The following is a 19,500-nucleotide window of genomic DNA, read 5'->3' as shown; positions in this document are numbered from 1 at the left end:
TTTCCCCTGGCTGGTAATTAAGTGTGGGGATAATTTGTCATAGTTAGTTAGAGCATGGTGCGATGCTTGGAGAGGGCTGCCTAGAAGGAGCATGGTGGCTTAGAAGGCCAGCAGTTTCATGCATTCAACTCATTTATAGCTAGAGCTGCAAATTGATGCTGGCGCCTGCTGGGGTACAAGGCAGAAGGCCAACACAGGTCAAGGAAGATAAGACGTAATCTTTAATAGAGTTTGACTTTAACAATCTAGTAAAGTTAGACAGTAATGCTTTTTGAGTTCCAATTACCGATTCACTTTGCTTGCATGATAACAGTTTAAAAACTGTAAACAACCAAATGTGAATATGAAAAATAATCAGTAAAAATAATTGTCTTTTGAGAGTTGGAAAAAAGAAGTTCGAAGTGGTATTGAGAAGTATTAGGACATTGACCCTGATTGAGGTTTTACATTACAATCCTCTATGTACAGTATTTGCACACTTGCATGTTTTTTAAGGATGTAAAACTTTTTAAACTATACACACAATGGCTTTAATTCCTAGTGATGTTTTTTGGAAATCCATCCATCCATCCATCCATCTATCTATCCATCCACCCAGCATCTATACCGCTTGTCATCATTAGGGTGGTGGGTGAGCTAACATGCATGTACAAAGAGTACCTGCAGAAAACCCACGCAGGATGGGGGGCGCCATTTGGGATCTTAATCAAAGATCGCAATCTTAGTAAATTACGTACAACACGCCCACTAACAGCCTGCGCAATCTGTTAAGAGTGAACACACAGTTTAGAGCCCGCTATTTGGGATCTTAGTAAATCAGGCCCTGAGAGTCAGTGTGAAGGTAATGAACAGCACTCCAACAGCCAGCTCCTCCCACATCATTTCTTATGCATTTTACACACAAGCTTTTTTTTCTTCCATTTACAAAAGACTGTTTGATTGGTGTCTCAAGTTGCTGTTCTGATGTGACACAGCAACTGAGTGCCCAACCTGTCTCTGATTGCTTTCAGTCACATACACAATTACCAAGTTGCTACCTGTGATTAAAGACCCTCGTGTTTCGAGGACAACTCATTTTCTATTTCCGCCGCCACTTTCAACAGTCACCCACCTGTCTGCCTCCCTTTCACCACTCTATCTTTCAGTAAGCATTATAAAGCCTGCTATGCAATGCACACCACCAGCATTACCTGTTCTCAGGTCACATTTCTGCAGTCCCTGCAAAGCTTAAAGGACTATAATATTTAGTCTTAAGGCTTCTTTATACTCGCGCGGATGGCGACCGCGCTGACGTCACTGCGGCTGTCCCACGCGTAGTTTGCCTTTATACTCGAGCGCAACCCATGCACGCAGTTTTTAAAATGTACTGCAGTTCACCTGCAAGTCGGGGGTGTCGCTACGACTGGTATTTAGCGAGGACACCACAGGGTGGCGTTTCCTCTGCATGTTTTTGGCCATTTTCCGGTTTTTACTTTCCTTTCCGTAACAAGGAACAAAGCATCAACAATGGCGATCTGGAACAGTGTCTGCTAGAACAAATGGACCTAGATGACCAGATGGTACGTTTAATTATGCTGAAAAATCGATCGAGAAAGCTGCGGCGTAGATGGTATGTAGAACCAAGGGGCACGCTGAGTACGTCATCACAGCATGTGACTAAAACAGACCAATCATGAGAGATGATTGACGCGCAGCAAAATTTTTGACGTGTGCGGGCCGTGCGGGGCAATTCGTCGGTCACGTTGTCGGCCGCGCAACCGCGGGAGTATAAAGAGGTCTTTTAGTCCTCTGCTAAAGTTTTCCATTGTCAAATCTGTTTGTCTTGACTAAAATTATTCAAATTAAGTTTGGGAAAATATTTCCAACATAAGATTGTTGAGATTATCGGGGTCAAATATCCATACGGTCTTTTATTCTTCTGTATATTCCCTATTTCAAGAGCCCCATTGGCTTTAAGGATATTTAATCCAAGTCTTTAAGTATGGTTTCATACTTCATATTTGGATAGGTTTTCTTTAGTTTTTCCAATTGACATTTCTAGCTGTCGATATTTATTAGTTCTTGTTCTTACAAATGCTTATGTTGACATTAAATAATGAAATGTCTTTGTCTCCAATCAATCAAGCAATCAATCAGTCAACAGAAAACAGTCGTTTTAAAAAAATCTAGAAAGGGTTAAGAGTTTTCAATCCAACAATTGGATTGAATGACATCACAGTGTTTTGTGTCCGTTATCTCTAAATTCATTTTATTGACATATTACTCTTATGGTGCCTTTTCTGGTTATGACTTTCCTCAAGCTTCTACTTATAAAATACTTATAATTTATTCATATGTTGGAATATTGTTCTCATTTTATTTGTGTATGTTGCATGATTATAGGAGCAAGTCTATTCTACCAAACCAATGACTTTGGAAGAACTTGAAGGGCGAATATGAGAAGTTATGTATTCCATCCCAAAAGAGTTCCTGAAATCAATGAAAGCGGTTCCCAGGCGACTTGAGAAACTGGTGGCTAATGCCCATATCGAATTTTAAGTAAAACTCCATGCAATACACGTTCTTCTCATGTAAGAATTATAGTTCCGAAATAAATTACAAGTACTTAAAAATAGGGAGTTACTTTTCAATCACCCTATATATATATATATATATATAGTTTGTTTGTATGTGCCCTGCGATTGGCTGGCAACCAGTTTTAGGGTGTACCCCGCCTCCTGCCCGATGACAGCTGTGATAGGCTCCAGCACTCCCGCGACCCTAGTGAGGAGAAGCGACTCAGAAAATGGATGGATGGATATATATATATATATATATATATATATATATATATATATATATATATATATATATATATATATAGAGAGAGAGAGAGAGAGAGAGAGAGCGAGAGAGAGAGAGAGAGAGAGAGAGAGAGAGAGAGAAGGAAATATGCTTCCATATAGATTTTATTTGAATCCCAAAATTTGGAAATGTACAAATGGAAATAAACTGTAATCTGCAGCCTTGATCTACAGTAATTGATTTACATTACATTATATGAGAACTATCTGCTACACTTCAATGACTGAATCTTTGTCAGGTAATTTGTTCCCTTTTCATCCTGCTATCCTTTTTCCCTTTTATTCCCATTCCAACGCAATCATCTTCCCATTCTCGCACTTCTCATTTTATATTCCCATTCACCTTCTCCCTTTTATTTGTCTCTGTCCCGCTCCTCCCTCCTAACATTCATATCAATCGCTTTTTTCAAAGTACTCTCCCCTTTAGAGGATCTTCTTTTACTTGGCATTTCTATGTATGACAAACCAAATAATTGTGGTCATATGGCAGAGTAGTTTGTCTCAAATATATTATTTCTAAGTACTTAAATATATTATTTCTAAGTACTTTACCTGGATGATATGGATAGATGGTCTATTTTTACTTTTTCTCTGCCAGTCTAGTGCATGCAAAGTAGGCATGTCATGGAGATTGATGTTTGTGCATATATAGATATATAAATCACAGAATAAGAAAAGGTTACGCCTGACAGGAAATTATCACAGGCCATATAGTTTCTGATGCATGTGGCGAGTACTAAAGGATGGTGTGTATTTGCAAAGAAAGCCATCACAGCCGTAACAAATCATATATGGTAACCTCACCAGCATAAAGCATTAACCAAAAGGGCCATCTGCATTTTAATAACTAAGACTAATTTATCTTTGGCTGCAGTGCATTATTACAAGATTCTTGCTACTGCTCACAACACAGGAATTCACATGCCTGCCTCTTTTCTGCTGATGGCAACTCTATGCAAATGGTGTTTTCTGTTCACATTTCCAAATCACACATCATAGAGTTTTATGTGGATGTGTCTTGGGAAACGGGTATGAACACATTAGGAGGACACATTTACGGTTAAGTTTGGCTTAAAAAAAAAACAAGGTTTACATGTTACTTTATTAGATGAGTCCATTACTTGATTTTGTGCACTTTTGGACATTTTTCCAAAACACCGCTATTTTTAATTATAGTGCAAAACATTAGTATAGGGCTTCAGATATCAAAGCTCTATGTATTAGTTGAGGGTAATCTTGTAATTAATTATACTTTGACATATCCATCCATTCATCCATCCATCCATTTTCTGAGCCGCTTGTCCTCACAAGGCTTCTTTTTACATACGTGACATTTAGGAAATATTTGCAACTCAACTTTTATTTTAGGAAGTCATGCATCATTAAAGTTAAAAGAGATTTTAAAGAGTCCATCCATCCATTTTTTTATTCCACTTTATCTTACTTTGGTCATAGGGGAGTTCAAGTTGGGCGAGAGGCAGGGTAAACCCCGGACTGAATGCTAGCCAATCACAGGGCAGTTCAAATAATGTTTTATTGTTTTAACGTATTAATATTACATTGGTTAAGACATGGCAGCACAGTGGATGAAAGTGGTTAGCACATCCAGTTCACAGTTCTAAGGTTGGGGGCCCAAATTGCTCTGAGCTTCCTGTGCAGGATTTGAATATTTTCCCTGTGCTTGCGAGGGCTTTCTCCAGGTAATCCAGTATCCTTCCCACACTGCAAAAACATGTTTATTAGATTAATTGAAGACTTTAAATTGTCCATAGCTGTGAGTATGAATGGGTGTTTGTCTATTTTTGCCCTGCGATTAGCTGACGACCAGTCAGTCAGCTAGACACCGCCTCTCGCCCAAACTCAGCTGAGGTAGGCTCCAGCACACTCACAAGTGGTATTCAAGACAGTTGGATGGTTTAGACATTTTTACACTTTTTGTTCTCCACTGTGTTGAATGTTGCAATGATTCATTAATAAAGTCTTAATGCTGGTAACCGATTCAGTTTCCATTATTTCTCAAGGGAAAAATTCCAAAACAAACTTCCAAACAAATTAGAGATCTACAGACAACGGAGTCTACTATAGCTGCTGATTCTGCCATGACAAGCAAAAAATTGGTGTTTTAACCTGCATGGCGAGCAGACGTATGCCAAATCACATATGCGAGCCAGTGTAGTGTAAATACATATTGCTATGAACAACTTTGCTGTAAATAACCCAGCTAGAACAGTCCCAAAGCACTTAAGAGCAGGAAAGGAGCCGCAGGTTCCGGAGTCCAATGGGATCAGATACTGGTTTTTTTTTCAAACAGCTATTTAATCAAGAAAAAATAAAAACAAACATGTCCATAAAATTACACAAAAAAAATCTTATCGACCTTACTCCAGCTCCCTAAAGCACTTAAAAAAGCCGTAGGTGAGTATATTAACCTAGTGTATATTAGTGCTGTCTTGTAGCCAGGGGACTTGCTGTGAGTCTATGCACTGAACTTGGGGAATCCTAATGAAATAAAAAGGCTAGGTGTGACATTGTGTTTACCTGCAAAGACTGCCGAGCTGTCCCTGGACACACACACAATAATACATTTAATTGTGTTTTGGCTGTATGAGAAAATGCGTTTTCCCCCCAAACTCCCTTAACAACAGAGGAGCAGAGGGTGGGATGGAGCCAGAGAACAAAGACGACAGAAAAATGTACACTGGAGAAGAAAAGGAGGTGGGAGAACACAAAAACCTGTGTTTGCAAATTACAAATTAAAAGCCTGTGCATTCTACACACCATACCATATCCCACAGGAAACATAGCCATTTCAACATAAAAACTCTTAAGAGAATGCAGGTAGTGAGAGAACGCTCATTAATTTCCCACCATTATTTACAGTGGCTTAGAAAAAAAGAGATTGTCCAGCTAAACAAATTGCATTGACATTTTGAATCAACTATATAAAGACCTGCGTTTATGTAAAGCTACAATCAACAACAGTAATATTTGTATATTTCAAAAAATTATGTAAATTGAGTGTTGAAGAGTACAGAATTCTGCTAAGTTGCCCACACTTAATGTGAATAACTTTGTGTGAAATATGATTATCATCTTAATCATCATATAAATCAAAGAAGACTGAGAAAAGTAAAATACTTTACCCTTACTATATTATTTATATGTTCTCCTTGACAATAAATTCATCTCAAGGCAGTTTTCTTGTGGAGCCAGTTTAGGGACACACTCCTTATACACTCAAGAGACCCAATAGATCCCCACATGAGCAGCAAGCATTTTGGCAATGACAGCAAAGAAAAATTTGCCTTCAAGGAAGAAACCTTGGGTACATCGAGACAAACACAATGTCTTTCTTGGTAATATAAATTAATGGCTGGATCAAATCTTGCAAGAGTAGAAACAAATTTACAGGGCAGATTGATCTACCTACCAAACCACAACAGGTGAATGGGACAGAAAATAAAGTTGGACATTCACCGGCAGAGAAGCGAACCAACCAATCAAACGGCCTTCCAGTGGCAATATCCCCATTAAAAGCTAATGAGGTGTTTCCCAGGATCACGGTCTGGGCAATCCATCAAACCCCACTGCAAGATTAATGTTTGAGTTTTCCTGAAAACTAACAAATAGACTGGACTAAAACAGGCCATCCTGGGTTGAGACAAACAGTTATCTGTGTACAAAGCCATGAGTCAGCTCCATCACTGACTGCTCCTTTCCCATCAATTCATACCTGAGGTAATAGACTCATCTCTTTCTATTGGTTAAGACATTGTATATGCTTGCAATATTTCAACAAACAAAAACATATAGAAAACTACTTAAGGTACTTAATCATTGCATTTAGTCATAATTAATTAAATTACCATGTCATTCAAAGCATGTTAGACTGCGATCTCACACTTTAGGCTTTGTAATTGAACATCTGCTCTTGTAACTTCTTGAGAGAGCAACAGATTTCTACAGCTACCTGGTAGAGGTGTGATTGGTGTGTAAATGAAAAGAAAGTAAAGGATTAAAAATGGCATACAGGTGAACAATGGCAAAGGGACTCGAGGTTATTAAGTTTTATGTATATAATATTACTGTGAAGAAGTAAAGTTCACACTCACCACCCTGGTCAGTGCTGACGGTAATGATGGCGACCTGCCGAGGAAATGAGCTCATGTCTGAAACACCGTTGAGTGATTCAATCTCAAAGGTGTAATTAGCGTGCGCAGAGAAGTCCATGACGGTGACTGAGGCGGTAGTCAGGCCTAACGGTTGTGGGAGGAAACGCAGCTCTTCCTCACAAAGGTGACACTGGTCAGGCTCTGGACCACAGCGTTTACATTGGACATTATAGGTGAGGTCTCTGCGACCCCCGGTGTCACTGGGGGGTGACCATTCCAGCATCAGACATGTGTCATTGAGGTTGAAAAGTAAGTTACGTGGAGGGGACGGAGGGCCTGTTAAAAATGAAAAAGAGAACATATAACTCAGTGGTTATTTAGGAATAATGGGTCATCTACACAAAGGTAAAGATTCTTAAACTTTTAAAAAGTAGAGTGAGTACAAATTTTATACACCTAATTCAGACACCTTTACCAGGGTCACTTTGTCGAACAAAGCTTTTACTTTGCTTTCAACATCTTATTTTTAATGAATGGTTGTGGTGCCAGTATGACTGACTCACATTTTACCTCTACCACGACGTTATTCACTTACAGCGCCCATTACAATCAGTTATGCAAGTGAGGCTATGAGGTCATCTTGCGACTTATAGACACTTTTAGGACGGCCAATAGCTACTTTTTTTTTTTTTTTTTTTTTACTGAGGAGTTTGCAACACTGTCCTCCCCATAGATTTTACGTAGCTCTCAAAAAGCATGTTGGTTCATTCTGTAATTGCAGACTCCTCACTAAGGCATTCCTTTAGTGTAACCAAGCTACTTGGCTATTCTGAGGAGAAAGAACCTTGAATGTCTTACTGTCAGTGGAATACACATAGTGAGAAAAGAACAGGACCTAGAATCGACCCTTGGGGCATAGTGCAACTGAATTTTAAAAGCTCTGCCCAATTATTAACACATTTGCCACAAAACACAATGTTAAAAGGTTAACATCTTTTACTGCTGTACCGCACAACTCCATCCATTACATTCTTTTTCCTCTCTCTCATTTGAGTGCTTAAGGTATTTTGTGCTTCCTGGATATGTTTGTGTGTCAGAGTAAGCACTGTGCTGTAGCAGGCAGTCAGCCATCAACAGGGTAGAGTTAAAAGGCCTGCGAGATTTGAAAACACCTTTCCTGCCAAGTTCACTGTCTGCCAAGACAATGCAATGTTTCCCTCTCCCACAGCAACCCTCCATCCCTCTCTACCTTTGCTGGAAATCTCAGCAGACAGCAATGCTCCTCCTCCACTTCAGTCAGCGTTATGTCCATTCTTTCCCTCTCTTTATCTTTAGCTGCCTTTATCGGCCATCATCGCACCTCCTCTATTCTCTCCACTGAGCAGATTCCACCCACCTTGCCCTCCTGTGGATCAACCCCACTGCCATCAATCAGCCTCTATTCTCCTCTAGAGGGAGATTTGGATCAGTATCTTCCTTCCTTTCTTCCTTCAATGTCTACTCCACCAATGTTTCCTCCTCCTTTATCTCTTCTCTTGTGATATCCTTGCTTTCTTCCTTTCAGGTTTTAAACTGCATTTCGCTTTAATTTTACACAATTTATTCTTTGGCCTGATTTATAACAATAATGACTACAGAGAACTCTAAACTGTAGCCTCGATGACAAGAGAGGTGTCCTGGCTGGTCGACCATTATTGTGGACTATGAACATCTCGTTTGATGTGTGTCACGTGTCTCTTGTGTGTTTCTCAAGTTGCCTGGGAACCGACAAAAATTAGCGGGGACGCTTAAAGTATATTCAATCTGGGTCTTTTGACGCAGGGGTATTGTTTAGTATTCTGGCGTGGTGCTGGAAACTCACCGTAAGAATTTTTATTTATTTTTTTAACGAGACAGGACTCTCAAGTGTGACTAATTTGGTCGCGTATACGCCCTAATTTCTGAATAGTGCGGCAAAACAAAACAGAGGGTGCGTACGGGTGCCCAGTCATTTGAGGAAGAAAAACATTTCCGCAACTTGAAAGCAGACACATGATGGGTTTCATCATCATGGTCTCTAAACTAAACCCATCATGGTCTCTAAACCAAACAGATAGTGAAGACCGGGGACCCTCTGTCTGATTGGCCGCATGCCTTTGTGTGTGCGCGCGTGCGTTTGAAATGCGGGCGCTCGCGTACAAGAAGCGAGGTTTTCTGATGGCGAGCTGGTAGCTGCAGTTACAGAAAATTGAGTGGCATAAATGCAATTAGTTCTAAAGCCTAAAACCACCGCGACGATGTGGGAACATTTTGGATTCAAGCCAGATGAAGCAGCCATCCCACTAACACCAAAGAGCTGGTATGTCTAATTTGTTTGAAGTCGCAACAAAGACTACACAACTTAAAACCTCAAAGTGACAAAATCCATTTTAAACACAACCATCCCACCCTATTTCTTCAGCTGGGAACAAAAAAAACACGGTGGGAGATTTCCCGTTTACCGTCATCTTGCAATTATGGAACCCTCTGCCCAACAATGCAAATACAAACGTGAATATGGCGTACGTATTCTCACATTATATAAAGTATAGTGTACTCACTATTGTAAGCGATGTAGCCATTGAATTTGTTGACAAAGCAGGGTTTAAAGAAAGGCTGCAGACTTAAAAAGTAGTACAAATCTTGAAACAAAACAAGTAGCTTTGATCTACTTGTTGTCCTGTTATTAATGTTGTTGCTTGGCACTTTTTCTTTACAAACTGTGAACTTGATTGGCAGTATATTGCCTGGTAAGGCATTAATGACTGTTTATACCTCTGTGCTAAATTTTAATATTTGTGGAAGTGCAATTTTTGTGAACATAGCCTGATCTCAATAAACCTTTGGGAACTGAGGACACTAATTGTTGAAGCTTTGTAGGGGGAATTCTTTCCCATTCTTGCTTGATGTACAGCTTCAGCTGTTCAACAGTCCGGGGTCTCCGTTGTTGTATTTTACGCTTCATAATGCGCCACACATTTTCAATGGGTGACAGGTCTGGACTGCAGGCAAGCCAGTCTAGTACCCGCACTCTTTTACTACGAAGCCACGCTGTTGTAACACATGCAGAATGTGGTTTGGCATTGTCATGCTGAAATAAGCAAGGACGTCCATGAAAAAGACATTGCTTGGATAGCAGCATATGTTTCTCCAAAACCTGTATGTACTTTTCAGCATTAATGGCGCCTTCACAGATGTGTAAGTTACCCATGCCATTGGCACGAACACAGCCCCATATCATCACAGATGCTGGCTTTTGAACTTTGCGTCCATAACAGTCCGGATGGTTCTTTTCCTCTTTGGACCGGCGTCCACAATTTCCAAAAACAATTTGAAATGTGGACTCGTCGGACCACAGAACACTTTTCCACTTTGCATCAGTCCATCTTAGATGAGCTCGGGCCCATAGAAGCCGGCGGTGTTTCTGGCAGTTGTTGATAAATGGCTTTTGCTTTGCATAGTAGAGTTTCAAGTTGCACTTACGGATGTAGCACCGAACTGTATTGACTGACATTGGTTTTCTGCAGTGTTCCTGAGCCCATGTGGTGATATCCTTTACACATTGATGTCGGTTTTTGATGCAGTGCCGCCTGAGGGATCAAAGGTCACGGGCAGTCAATGTTGGTTTTCAGCCTTGCCGCTTACATGCAGTGACTTCTCCAGATTCTCTGAACCTTTTGATGATATTATGGACCGTAGATGATGAAATCCCCAAATTCCTTGCAATTGTACATTGAGGAACATTGTCCTTAAACTGTTCGAGTATTTTCTCACATACTTGTTCACAAAGAGGTGAACCTCGCCCCATCTTTGCTTCTGAATGACTGAACAATTCAGGGAAGCTCCTTTTATACCTAATCATGGCACCCACCTGTTCCCAATTAGCCTGTTCATCTGTGGGATGTTCCAAACAGGTGTTTGATGAGCATTCCTTAACTTTTGTTTTTGCCACCTGTCCCAGCTTTTTGGGAACGTGTTGCAGCCATAGAATTAGTTAATGATTATTTGCTAAAAACAATAAATTGTATCAGTTTGAACATTTAATATTTTGTCTTTGTAGTGTTTTCAATTAAATATAGGTTGAACATGATTTGCAAATCATTGTATTCTGTTTTTATTTATGTTTAACACAATGTCCCAACTTCATTGGAATTGGGGTTGTACATTACAATGTCAATGTTCATTATTCTTAGAATTAGAATTAAAAGTGGATTGTTCTTAAAAAGGATGCACTTGAATGATTATGCTCTACTATCATTTATATCAGTAGCATAAAAAACATCAACAATACTATCCTTTGTTGTGATAGTTCTTAAGAAAATATATTGTCCTTAAAATATTTGCTATTGTGACAAGCCTAAACACTCATAATATACTGAGAGAGAGCAAGAGCCATGGATAACACAAAAATATTGTCCAATCAGTGTAAAAAAATAGAGTAACAACTGTAAAAACAAATCTGCGATACAGCGGGACCGCAAAGCAAGAACCATGACGTAGAGGAGGATTACTGTATCTGTATTCAGTGATGATAAGTTGCAGGGACTCATTGATACCGGGTTGGGACACATTGTTTCCAAGATATGTGCATCCCGGAACTTACATAGTCTCAAGTGTAAAATGATATATGCAGTTGTGGGCAACTACACATTTTTTTCCCCCTTATTGAGCATATAGAGTAATGCAGCCCTATAGGGGGCACAAGTCAGTGCAAACTGTAGGCCGGTCCCAATCCCGGATAAATGCAGAGGGTTGCGTCAGGAAGGGCATCTGGCTTAAAACCTTGCCAAACAAATATGAGCGTTCATCCAAAGAATTCCATACCGGATCGGTCGTGGTCCGGGTTAACAACGTCCGCCACTGACGCCGTCAACCTGCGGGCCGCCGTTGGAAATTCAGCTACTGTGGGTCGAAGTCAAAGAAGAAGAGGAAGTGGAAAGCGGGTTCTTCGGCAGAAAGAGAAGAGGAAAACACAGAGCCTAGAACTGAATGTGGGGACTTTGAATGTTGGGACTATGACAGGAAAATCTCGGGAGTTGGTTGACATGATGATAAGGAGAAAGGTTGATATATTGTGTGTCCAGGAGACCATGTGGAAAGGCAGTAAGGCTAGAAGTTTAGGGGCAGAGTTTAAATTATTTTACCATGGTGTAGATGGGAAGAGAAATGGAGTCGGGGTTATTTTAAAAGAAGAGTTGGCTAAGAATGTCTTGGAGGTGAAAAGAGTATCAGATCGAGTGATGAGGCTGAAATTTGAAATTGAGGGTGTTATGTGTAATGTGATTAGTGGCTATGCCCCACAGGTAGGATGTGACCTAGAGGTGAAAGAGAAATTCGGGAAGGAGCTATATGATGTAGTTCTGAGCATCCCAGACAGAGAGAGAGTCGTAATTGGTGCAGATTGTAATGGACATGTTGGTGAAGGTAATAGGGGTGATGAAGAAGTGATGGGTAAGTACGGCATCCAGGAAAGAAACTTGGAGGGACAGATGGTGGTAGACTTTGCAACCAGGATGCAAATGGCTGTAGTGAACACTGTTTCCCAGAAGAGGCACAAACATAGGGTGACCTACAAGAGCGGAGGTAGAAGCACACAGGTGGATTACATCTTGTGCAGACGATGTAATCTGAAGGAGGTTACCAACTGTAAGGTAGTGGTAGGGGAGAATGTGGCTAGACAGCATAGGATGGTGGTGTGTAAAATGACTCTGGTGGTGGGGAGGAAAATTAGGAAGACAAAGGCAGAGAAGAGAACCATGTGGTGGAAGCTGAGACAGGACGAGTGTTGTTCATCTTTTTTGGGAAGAGGTGATACAGGCTCTCGGTGGACAGGAGGAGCTTCCAGAAGACTGGACCACTGCAGCCAAGGTGATCAGAGAAGCAGGCAGGAGAGTACTTGGTGTATCTTCTGGCAGGAAAGGAGAGAAGGAGACTTGGTGGTGGAACCACACAGTACAGGAAATCATACAAGGAAAAAGGTTAGCTAAGAAGAAGTGTGACACTGAGAGGACCGAGGAGAGGCGAAAGGAAGAGATGCGACACAGGGCAAAGAGATGCGACACAGGGCAAAGGTAGAGGTGGCAAAGGCCAAACAAGAGGCATATGATGACATGTATGGCAGGTTGGACACTAAAGAAGGAGAAAAGGATCTATACAGGCTGGCCAGACAGAGGGATAGAGATGGGAAGGATGTGCAGCAGGTTAGGGAGATTAAGGATAGAGATGGAAATATGTTGACTGGTGCCAGCAGTGTACTAGCTAGATGGAAAGAATACTTCGAGGAGTTGATGAATGAGGAAAATAATAGAGAAGGGAGAGTAGAAGAGGCAAGTGGGGTGGACCAGGAAGTGGCAATGATTAGTAAGGGGGAAGTTAGAAAGGCATTAAAGAGGATGAAAAATGGAAAGGCATTTGGTCCTGATGACATTCCTGTGGAGGTATGGAAGCATCTAGGAGAGGTGGCTGTGGAGTTTTTGACCAGCTTGTTCAATAGAATTCTGGTGCGTGAGAAGATGCCTGAGGAATGGAGGAAATGTGTACTGGTGCCCATTTTTAAGAACAAAGGTGATGTGCAGACGTGTGGCAACTATAGCAACTATAGCAACTATAGAGGAATAAAGTTGATGAGCCACACAATGAAGTTATGGGAAAGAGTAGTGGAGGCTAGACTCAGGACAGAAGTGAGTATTTGCGAGCAACAGTATGGTTTCATGCCTAGAAAGAGTACCACAGATGCATTATTTGCCTTGAGGATGTTGATGGAAAAGTACAGAGAAGGTCAGAAGGAGCTTTGTAGATCTAGGGAAAGTCTATGACAGAGTACCCAGAGAGGAACTGTGGTACTGCATGCGGAAGTCTGGAGTGGCAGAGAAGTATGTTAGAATAATACAGGACGAGGGCACCAGAACAGCGGTGAGGTGTGCTGTAGGTGTGACAGAGGAATTTAAGGTGGACGTGGGACTGCATCAGGGATCAGCCCTGAGCCCCTTCCTTTTTGCAGTGGTGATGGATAGGCTGACAGATGTGTTTAGACTGGAATCCCCGTGGACCATGATGTTTGCAGATGACATTGTGATCTGCAGTGAAAGCAGGGAGCAGCTGGAGGAACAGTTAGAAAGATGGAGGCATGCACTGGAAAGAAGAGGAATGAAGGTTAGCCGAAGTAAAACAGAATTTTTGTGCATGAATGAGAGGGGTGGTGGGGGAAGAATGAGGCTACAGGGAGAAGAGATAGCAAGGGTGGAGGATTTTAAATACTTGGGGTCAACCGTCCAGGGCAATGGTGAGTGTGGTCAGGAAGTGAAGAAACGGGTCCAAGCAGGTTGGAACAGGTGGAGGAAGGTGTCAGGTGTGTTATGTGACAGAAGAGTCTCTGCTAGGATGAAGGGCAAAGTTTATAAAACAGTGGTGAGGCCAGCCATGATGTATGGATTAGAGACAGTGGCTCTGAAGAGACAACAGGAAGCAGAGCTGGAGGTGGTGGAAATGAAGATGTTGAGGTTCGCTCTTGGAGTGACCAGGTTGGATAAAATTAGAAATGAGCTCATCAGAGAGACAGCCAAGGTTCGATGTTTTGGAGACAAAGTTAGAGAGAGCAGACTTCAATGGTTTGGACACGTCCAGAGGAGAAATAGTGAGTATATTGGTAGAAGGATGATGAGGATGGAGCTGCCAGGAAAGAGAGCTAGAGGAAGACCAAAGAGAATGTTGATGGATGTCGTGAGGGAAGACATGATGGCAGTTGGTGTTCGAGAGGAGGATGCAGGAGATAGGCTTACATGGAAAAGGATGACGCGCTGTGGCAACCCCTAACGGGACAAGCCGAAAGGAAAAGAAGAAGATTGAGCATATAGAGTACTACAGCATATCCACTGTCAACATGATTTTAAGTAGCTCAACCAAAAACCTGCAGATGCTCAATAATTTTAGAGGTGTAATACAAGCCAAGAATGTCTGCACATTGCTTCTCCAAGGATTGCATCTTGCAGATTAAATGCCCAGAATATTTTTCTTACGATGCAAAGTACAAATACACTCCCCCTCTATAGAAAGATTCCAGTGATGCTCCCCGTCTATCTAAATGACAGCTAAATGTTTTTTTAATTAAAGGGGTATAAGTCAAATTCAACTTTAATTTAATGCAAATATTACTTTGTAATTACTGTCAGTGACTCAACGATGAAGACAAGGCAGCTGATCCACATGCAATTAATTTGATTATCTATTGTACACTTTGACTCTGAGCAGATACGTATTAAATACCACATGGATCATCCAGAGTCACAGGTATTAACAAGTTTTGGTGTATTAAACGTCAATCACAATTAGCTATAATAAAGTGGTAGGCTAATAACGTTCCTCATTATTAGGCATGACTTGCAGCTGAAGAGAGGCCCTTGAATGTGTACTCCGATGCAAAAACAGCAATGTGGTTTACGGTGATAAATATTGTACACCCACTCTGTTAAATTCATACAGTATGTGTCCAATGAGTAACGTTGGGCAAGTTACTTGGAAAATGTCGTCAGCTAAGCTGCAAGTTATTCAACATTAATTGTACCTTCACTACAATGAAGCCACAAACCAAAGAAATACAGCAAGCTAAGGTACAATAAAATGACAAAAGTAGCAAAACTACAACAAAGCTACTTCCATAAGACAAAATAATGTGTGTTGTAATTTTTTTGTACCTCTTCCTTTCTAAATCCCCTTCTCACACTGGTGGCAAAAACATGTTGCTAGCTAGTGCTGTTAGATGTTCATGCTTTCCTGGCTGAGTTGTGATGACGAGCATCGCTGGCAATTGTTGCGTTAACTGAGGCAAATACTGAATGTGTGTCCTTAAATTTGTGTTGGTTGTCCTGGAGGTGGACAGAAGCTTCCAGAAGTATTTGGTAAATACTGTGAGGACTCAATAAGTAACATTGTCTCCAACTGTGTGCTTTCTGTCATGCTGAAAATTTTTCTATCCCATCTTGGGCAGACATTAGCAGAAGGAGGATAGGTATGTGTGCCAAAGGGAAGAGATGCATTTAAAATTTAGAAGGGCCTGGGGAAATGTCGCTTCTGTGGACATTACAGTGCTATGTGGTCACGAAAGTAGCTTCACAACTCAAAAGCTATTTGGTGTTGAAAACAGCAACACGACGATTACACTATTGACAAATGTAGTCAAACTTTTAACACCACTACTTGTAATGCCAGTACTACTCAAAACTGCCAATGAGTTTAAGTATTAGAATGGTACAGCATACTCACGTGTGCAAGCCATAGTTGGAGGATCTTTTCCGGCCCTGAAATACCCAACTTCACATCGGCAGACTGCAGCACCTTCTCCATAGCTTAAACTATTTGGGGGGCACTTTGAACACTTGATGTTTCCAGCAAAAGCTTTGTAGAAGCCTGGCTGGCATGCTGGGTGGGACACAAAAAAATAAATAAATAAGGTAGTGAGATACTATATGAAGAAAATAGATAATATATAACAGTTTCAATGCACAAGCTAGCACACCACCTTTTTGCTTTTAACAACCAGCTCGTTTAAGAATTAATAATAAAAAAAACAATTGGTTTATGCAAACTATTTCTGTGACCTCTTATTGTAGACTCATTAAAGATTCATACTTGAACACTCAAATATGATAATCAAGGCACCAAAGCTTCCAAAGTAGTTGACTTTTAGCGTACTTTATCTTCATTTGCAAAACTTTGCAGGAGGTGTTGGAGTCTGTCTTTATTTTAAAGCTTGATTAAAGCATTATAGTTAAATAAGGTTAAGGGTCCTATCATGATAATGGGTTTCAACTCTTGTGTTTTATTTTATACTCAAGCTGTGAACGTAAATTGTTGCTTCGTACTTCCACAATCCCCTCCAAACTTTACAAACCAAAACAAATTCAATCTGAGTTATTTGTCAAAACATGTGCTTCAATTCTAGCAATGTCACTTTTCCAACAACTCATTGTTGTACACACTGGCATTCTACCTGAATTATCCTCAGGACAAAAATCAACTCAAATAATCTGTGTCTGCTTTCAAAGTCATAATAATACAGAAAATGATGCGGAACAACACAGTGGCCATCGATTATCGAACATTTTTATATTTTTTTTGCCATCGAAGATTGTTAACTGTAATTCATTCATTCATTTTCCATACCGCTTATTCTTACTAGGGACGCGGGTGTGCTGGAGTTTATCCCAGCTATCTTCAGGCGGGAGGCGGGGTACACCCTGTACCGGTTGCCAGCCAATCGCAGGGCACATATAAACAAACAACCCTTCGCACTCACATTCACACCTATGGGCAATTTAGAGTCTTCAATTAACCTACCATGCATGTTTTTGGGATGTGGGAGGAAACTGGAGTACCCGGAGAAAACCAATGCAGGCACGGGGAGAACATGCTAACTCCAGGCAGTGTATCCTCTACCAAACTACAGCACCAATTTGTGTGCAACAAAACAACCATAATTTAAAGCTGTGAAAAATCGTGATTTTGTTTTTTTATTCATATTTGGCAATACAGATAAGTTATGAACTACAAAGGGCACAGAAGCATACACATTATTTGAAAGAATTTGGTCTGTTTTTAACTTGGATTTTTGCACTACACAGTATGTACAGATGTCTTGTCAAACAAGTTGCAGCACAAGAATATGAGAGTTACTACAATTAAAATGGTCACAAAGTGGTTTGGATTTGCTCCTAATTTTATTAACATGGAACTCCTGACCTAGAGAAAACATGCAAATAAGTTTGGACAAGTGATATTTTTACAGGTTTATTATTTTCACAAGAGAACACAGGCAGCAAAATTTGAGGGGATTCATCTTGAAGCATTAAGTCTGTGTGAGTCTCCATTGCTGGCCAAAATAAACTGAGACTCAGTGAGAGCGAATCACTTGAAAATGAATTAGCTTAGGGGAAAATACTTTTCACCTACCGCAAATGCATGGGGACAGAAACTTTGCTTTAACTTCGCTTTAGAAGTCAGGTTTCATTCAGAGTTACTTTAATTGCCTTGCTTTTTCTAAGTTTACATGGTGTCATGTTCAGAAGGCCCATTATTATTCTTCCCTTAGTACTGTTGCTTTTCTTGTCCCTGTCAATTGTAGTTATAGCTCACTTTGAGCCCCTCTTTCCAAAACCCAAAATTGAATTTCTCTCTCAATATGGGCACCAAGGGAATCTATACATCTGGATCTATATACAGTATATTCTGTATCTATCAATAATGACTTACAAACCAATAATTTCATCACCTCACAAATGCATTTAGCCTTTTTTGTCAAAAGAACAGATGTTTCAGCATAGAAAAAACCATGTTAAAACAATCAATCGTTAAAATGTCACATACACTTTGGATGGACCTATTGTTTTGGCATAATTAGAGTATACTGTATATGATTACCTTCCTACTTTATTATGTCATTATTACTTTACATGGACCAGCTAGTTTAGGATACCTGGAGCTTCCTATATAATTACTATTATACTACTGAAATTTATATTATATGAATACTATTATACAAAGTCAAATCTGTACTCAAAATTAGCAGTAGGACCCGATAAGTTTTTTTTTTACTTCTTCCTATATCTATTGTACATGTGCATTGTACATTTCTTCTGTTTTTTATTGCTTTGTTTTTGTTTCTTCTTTTTCATTTTGCCTATCGCCAATCGCGTGTTGATTTGTTTTGCATATGGTAAAAAATAATGTACATTTTTTTATTTTTTTAAATCAGATATGAGGAGATTAACTTTTTAAACAATTTTTTCGCCTCCACTCTTTGGGACAATATTTCATCATATCTGAGAAAAAAGAAAAAAAAACCATAACATTCCAACATGGTGAGCATGAGTATTAAATAAGGATAAATAATACATTTTTTTCAATTATTTACACATCTGAAGATTGTGAGATATGCCCAAACTGTGTGTAACAAACAGTGCTGTCACATATCTAACAGCCAATTCATAGACCCAAAATTGACTGCAAGTGGAAAAAGGGATAATTTTACTTGATTAACTACTTGTCTTTGGCCTTGTATGGCACATGTTTTAAACCTAAAAACATAAGATAGAAAACCGTCTCTCTTCAGATGAGTCTTAAAATCAACTATTAACTCCTTTTAAACATGAAACATTAGACAGGTTTTGGCTTTAAAATGCATTTAATTACTGAGACAAAAATGCAACAAGCTTGTATAATAATGAATAGTGTCGTAGCTTATGGCATGCCAAGGCTGCTGACATCATTAACCTTGTATACAACTATGTCCTTGAGTCATAATCTGTCTTTCAACCCCGACCCCTTCTATACCAGATCCTTTTGACTCTGTCAACCTAATAGGGCCTCTGGTCGACCCTTCATGAACTGAGACAATGTTTCTTTTAAACCCTTGTAACAACATTCTGCCTCAATTTGTCTGGTCAGACTCCACTCCAGGGTCACAGTAGTGCTACACTATGGCTGACAATGCATCAACTGAGAGCTCATGCACGCACGTACGCATGCACGGACGT

The 19,500-nt window shown here is 40.2% G+C and overlaps 1 protein-coding gene across 2 annotated transcripts in view; it reads right to left on the bottom strand.

Moving 5' to 3' along the window:
• LOC133410320 (ephrin type-A receptor 6-like) overlaps positions 1-19,500 on the bottom strand; it is a 136,545-nt gene that overhangs the window by 52,682 nt on the left and 64,363 nt on the right. For both annotated transcript variants that reach the window (XM_061691325.1, XM_061691326.1), the window contains exons 4-5: positions 16,232-16,387; positions 6,956-7,291 (exon numbers count right to left, since the gene is read on the bottom strand). In XM_061691325.1, the coding sequence (XP_061547309.1) occupies positions 6,956-7,291; positions 16,232-16,387 (492 nt within the window). The remainder of the gene's footprint in view (positions 1-6,955; positions 7,292-16,231; positions 16,388-19,500) is intronic.

Source organism: Phycodurus eques, chromosome 12 (assembly GCF_024500275.1).
Source record: "Phycodurus eques isolate BA_2022a chromosome 12, UOR_Pequ_1.1, whole genome shotgun sequence".
Classification (NCBI taxonomy): Eukaryota; Metazoa; Chordata; class Actinopteri; order Syngnathiformes; family Syngnathidae; genus Phycodurus; species Phycodurus eques.
This window is presented reverse-complemented; position numbering and strand designations above follow the sequence as displayed.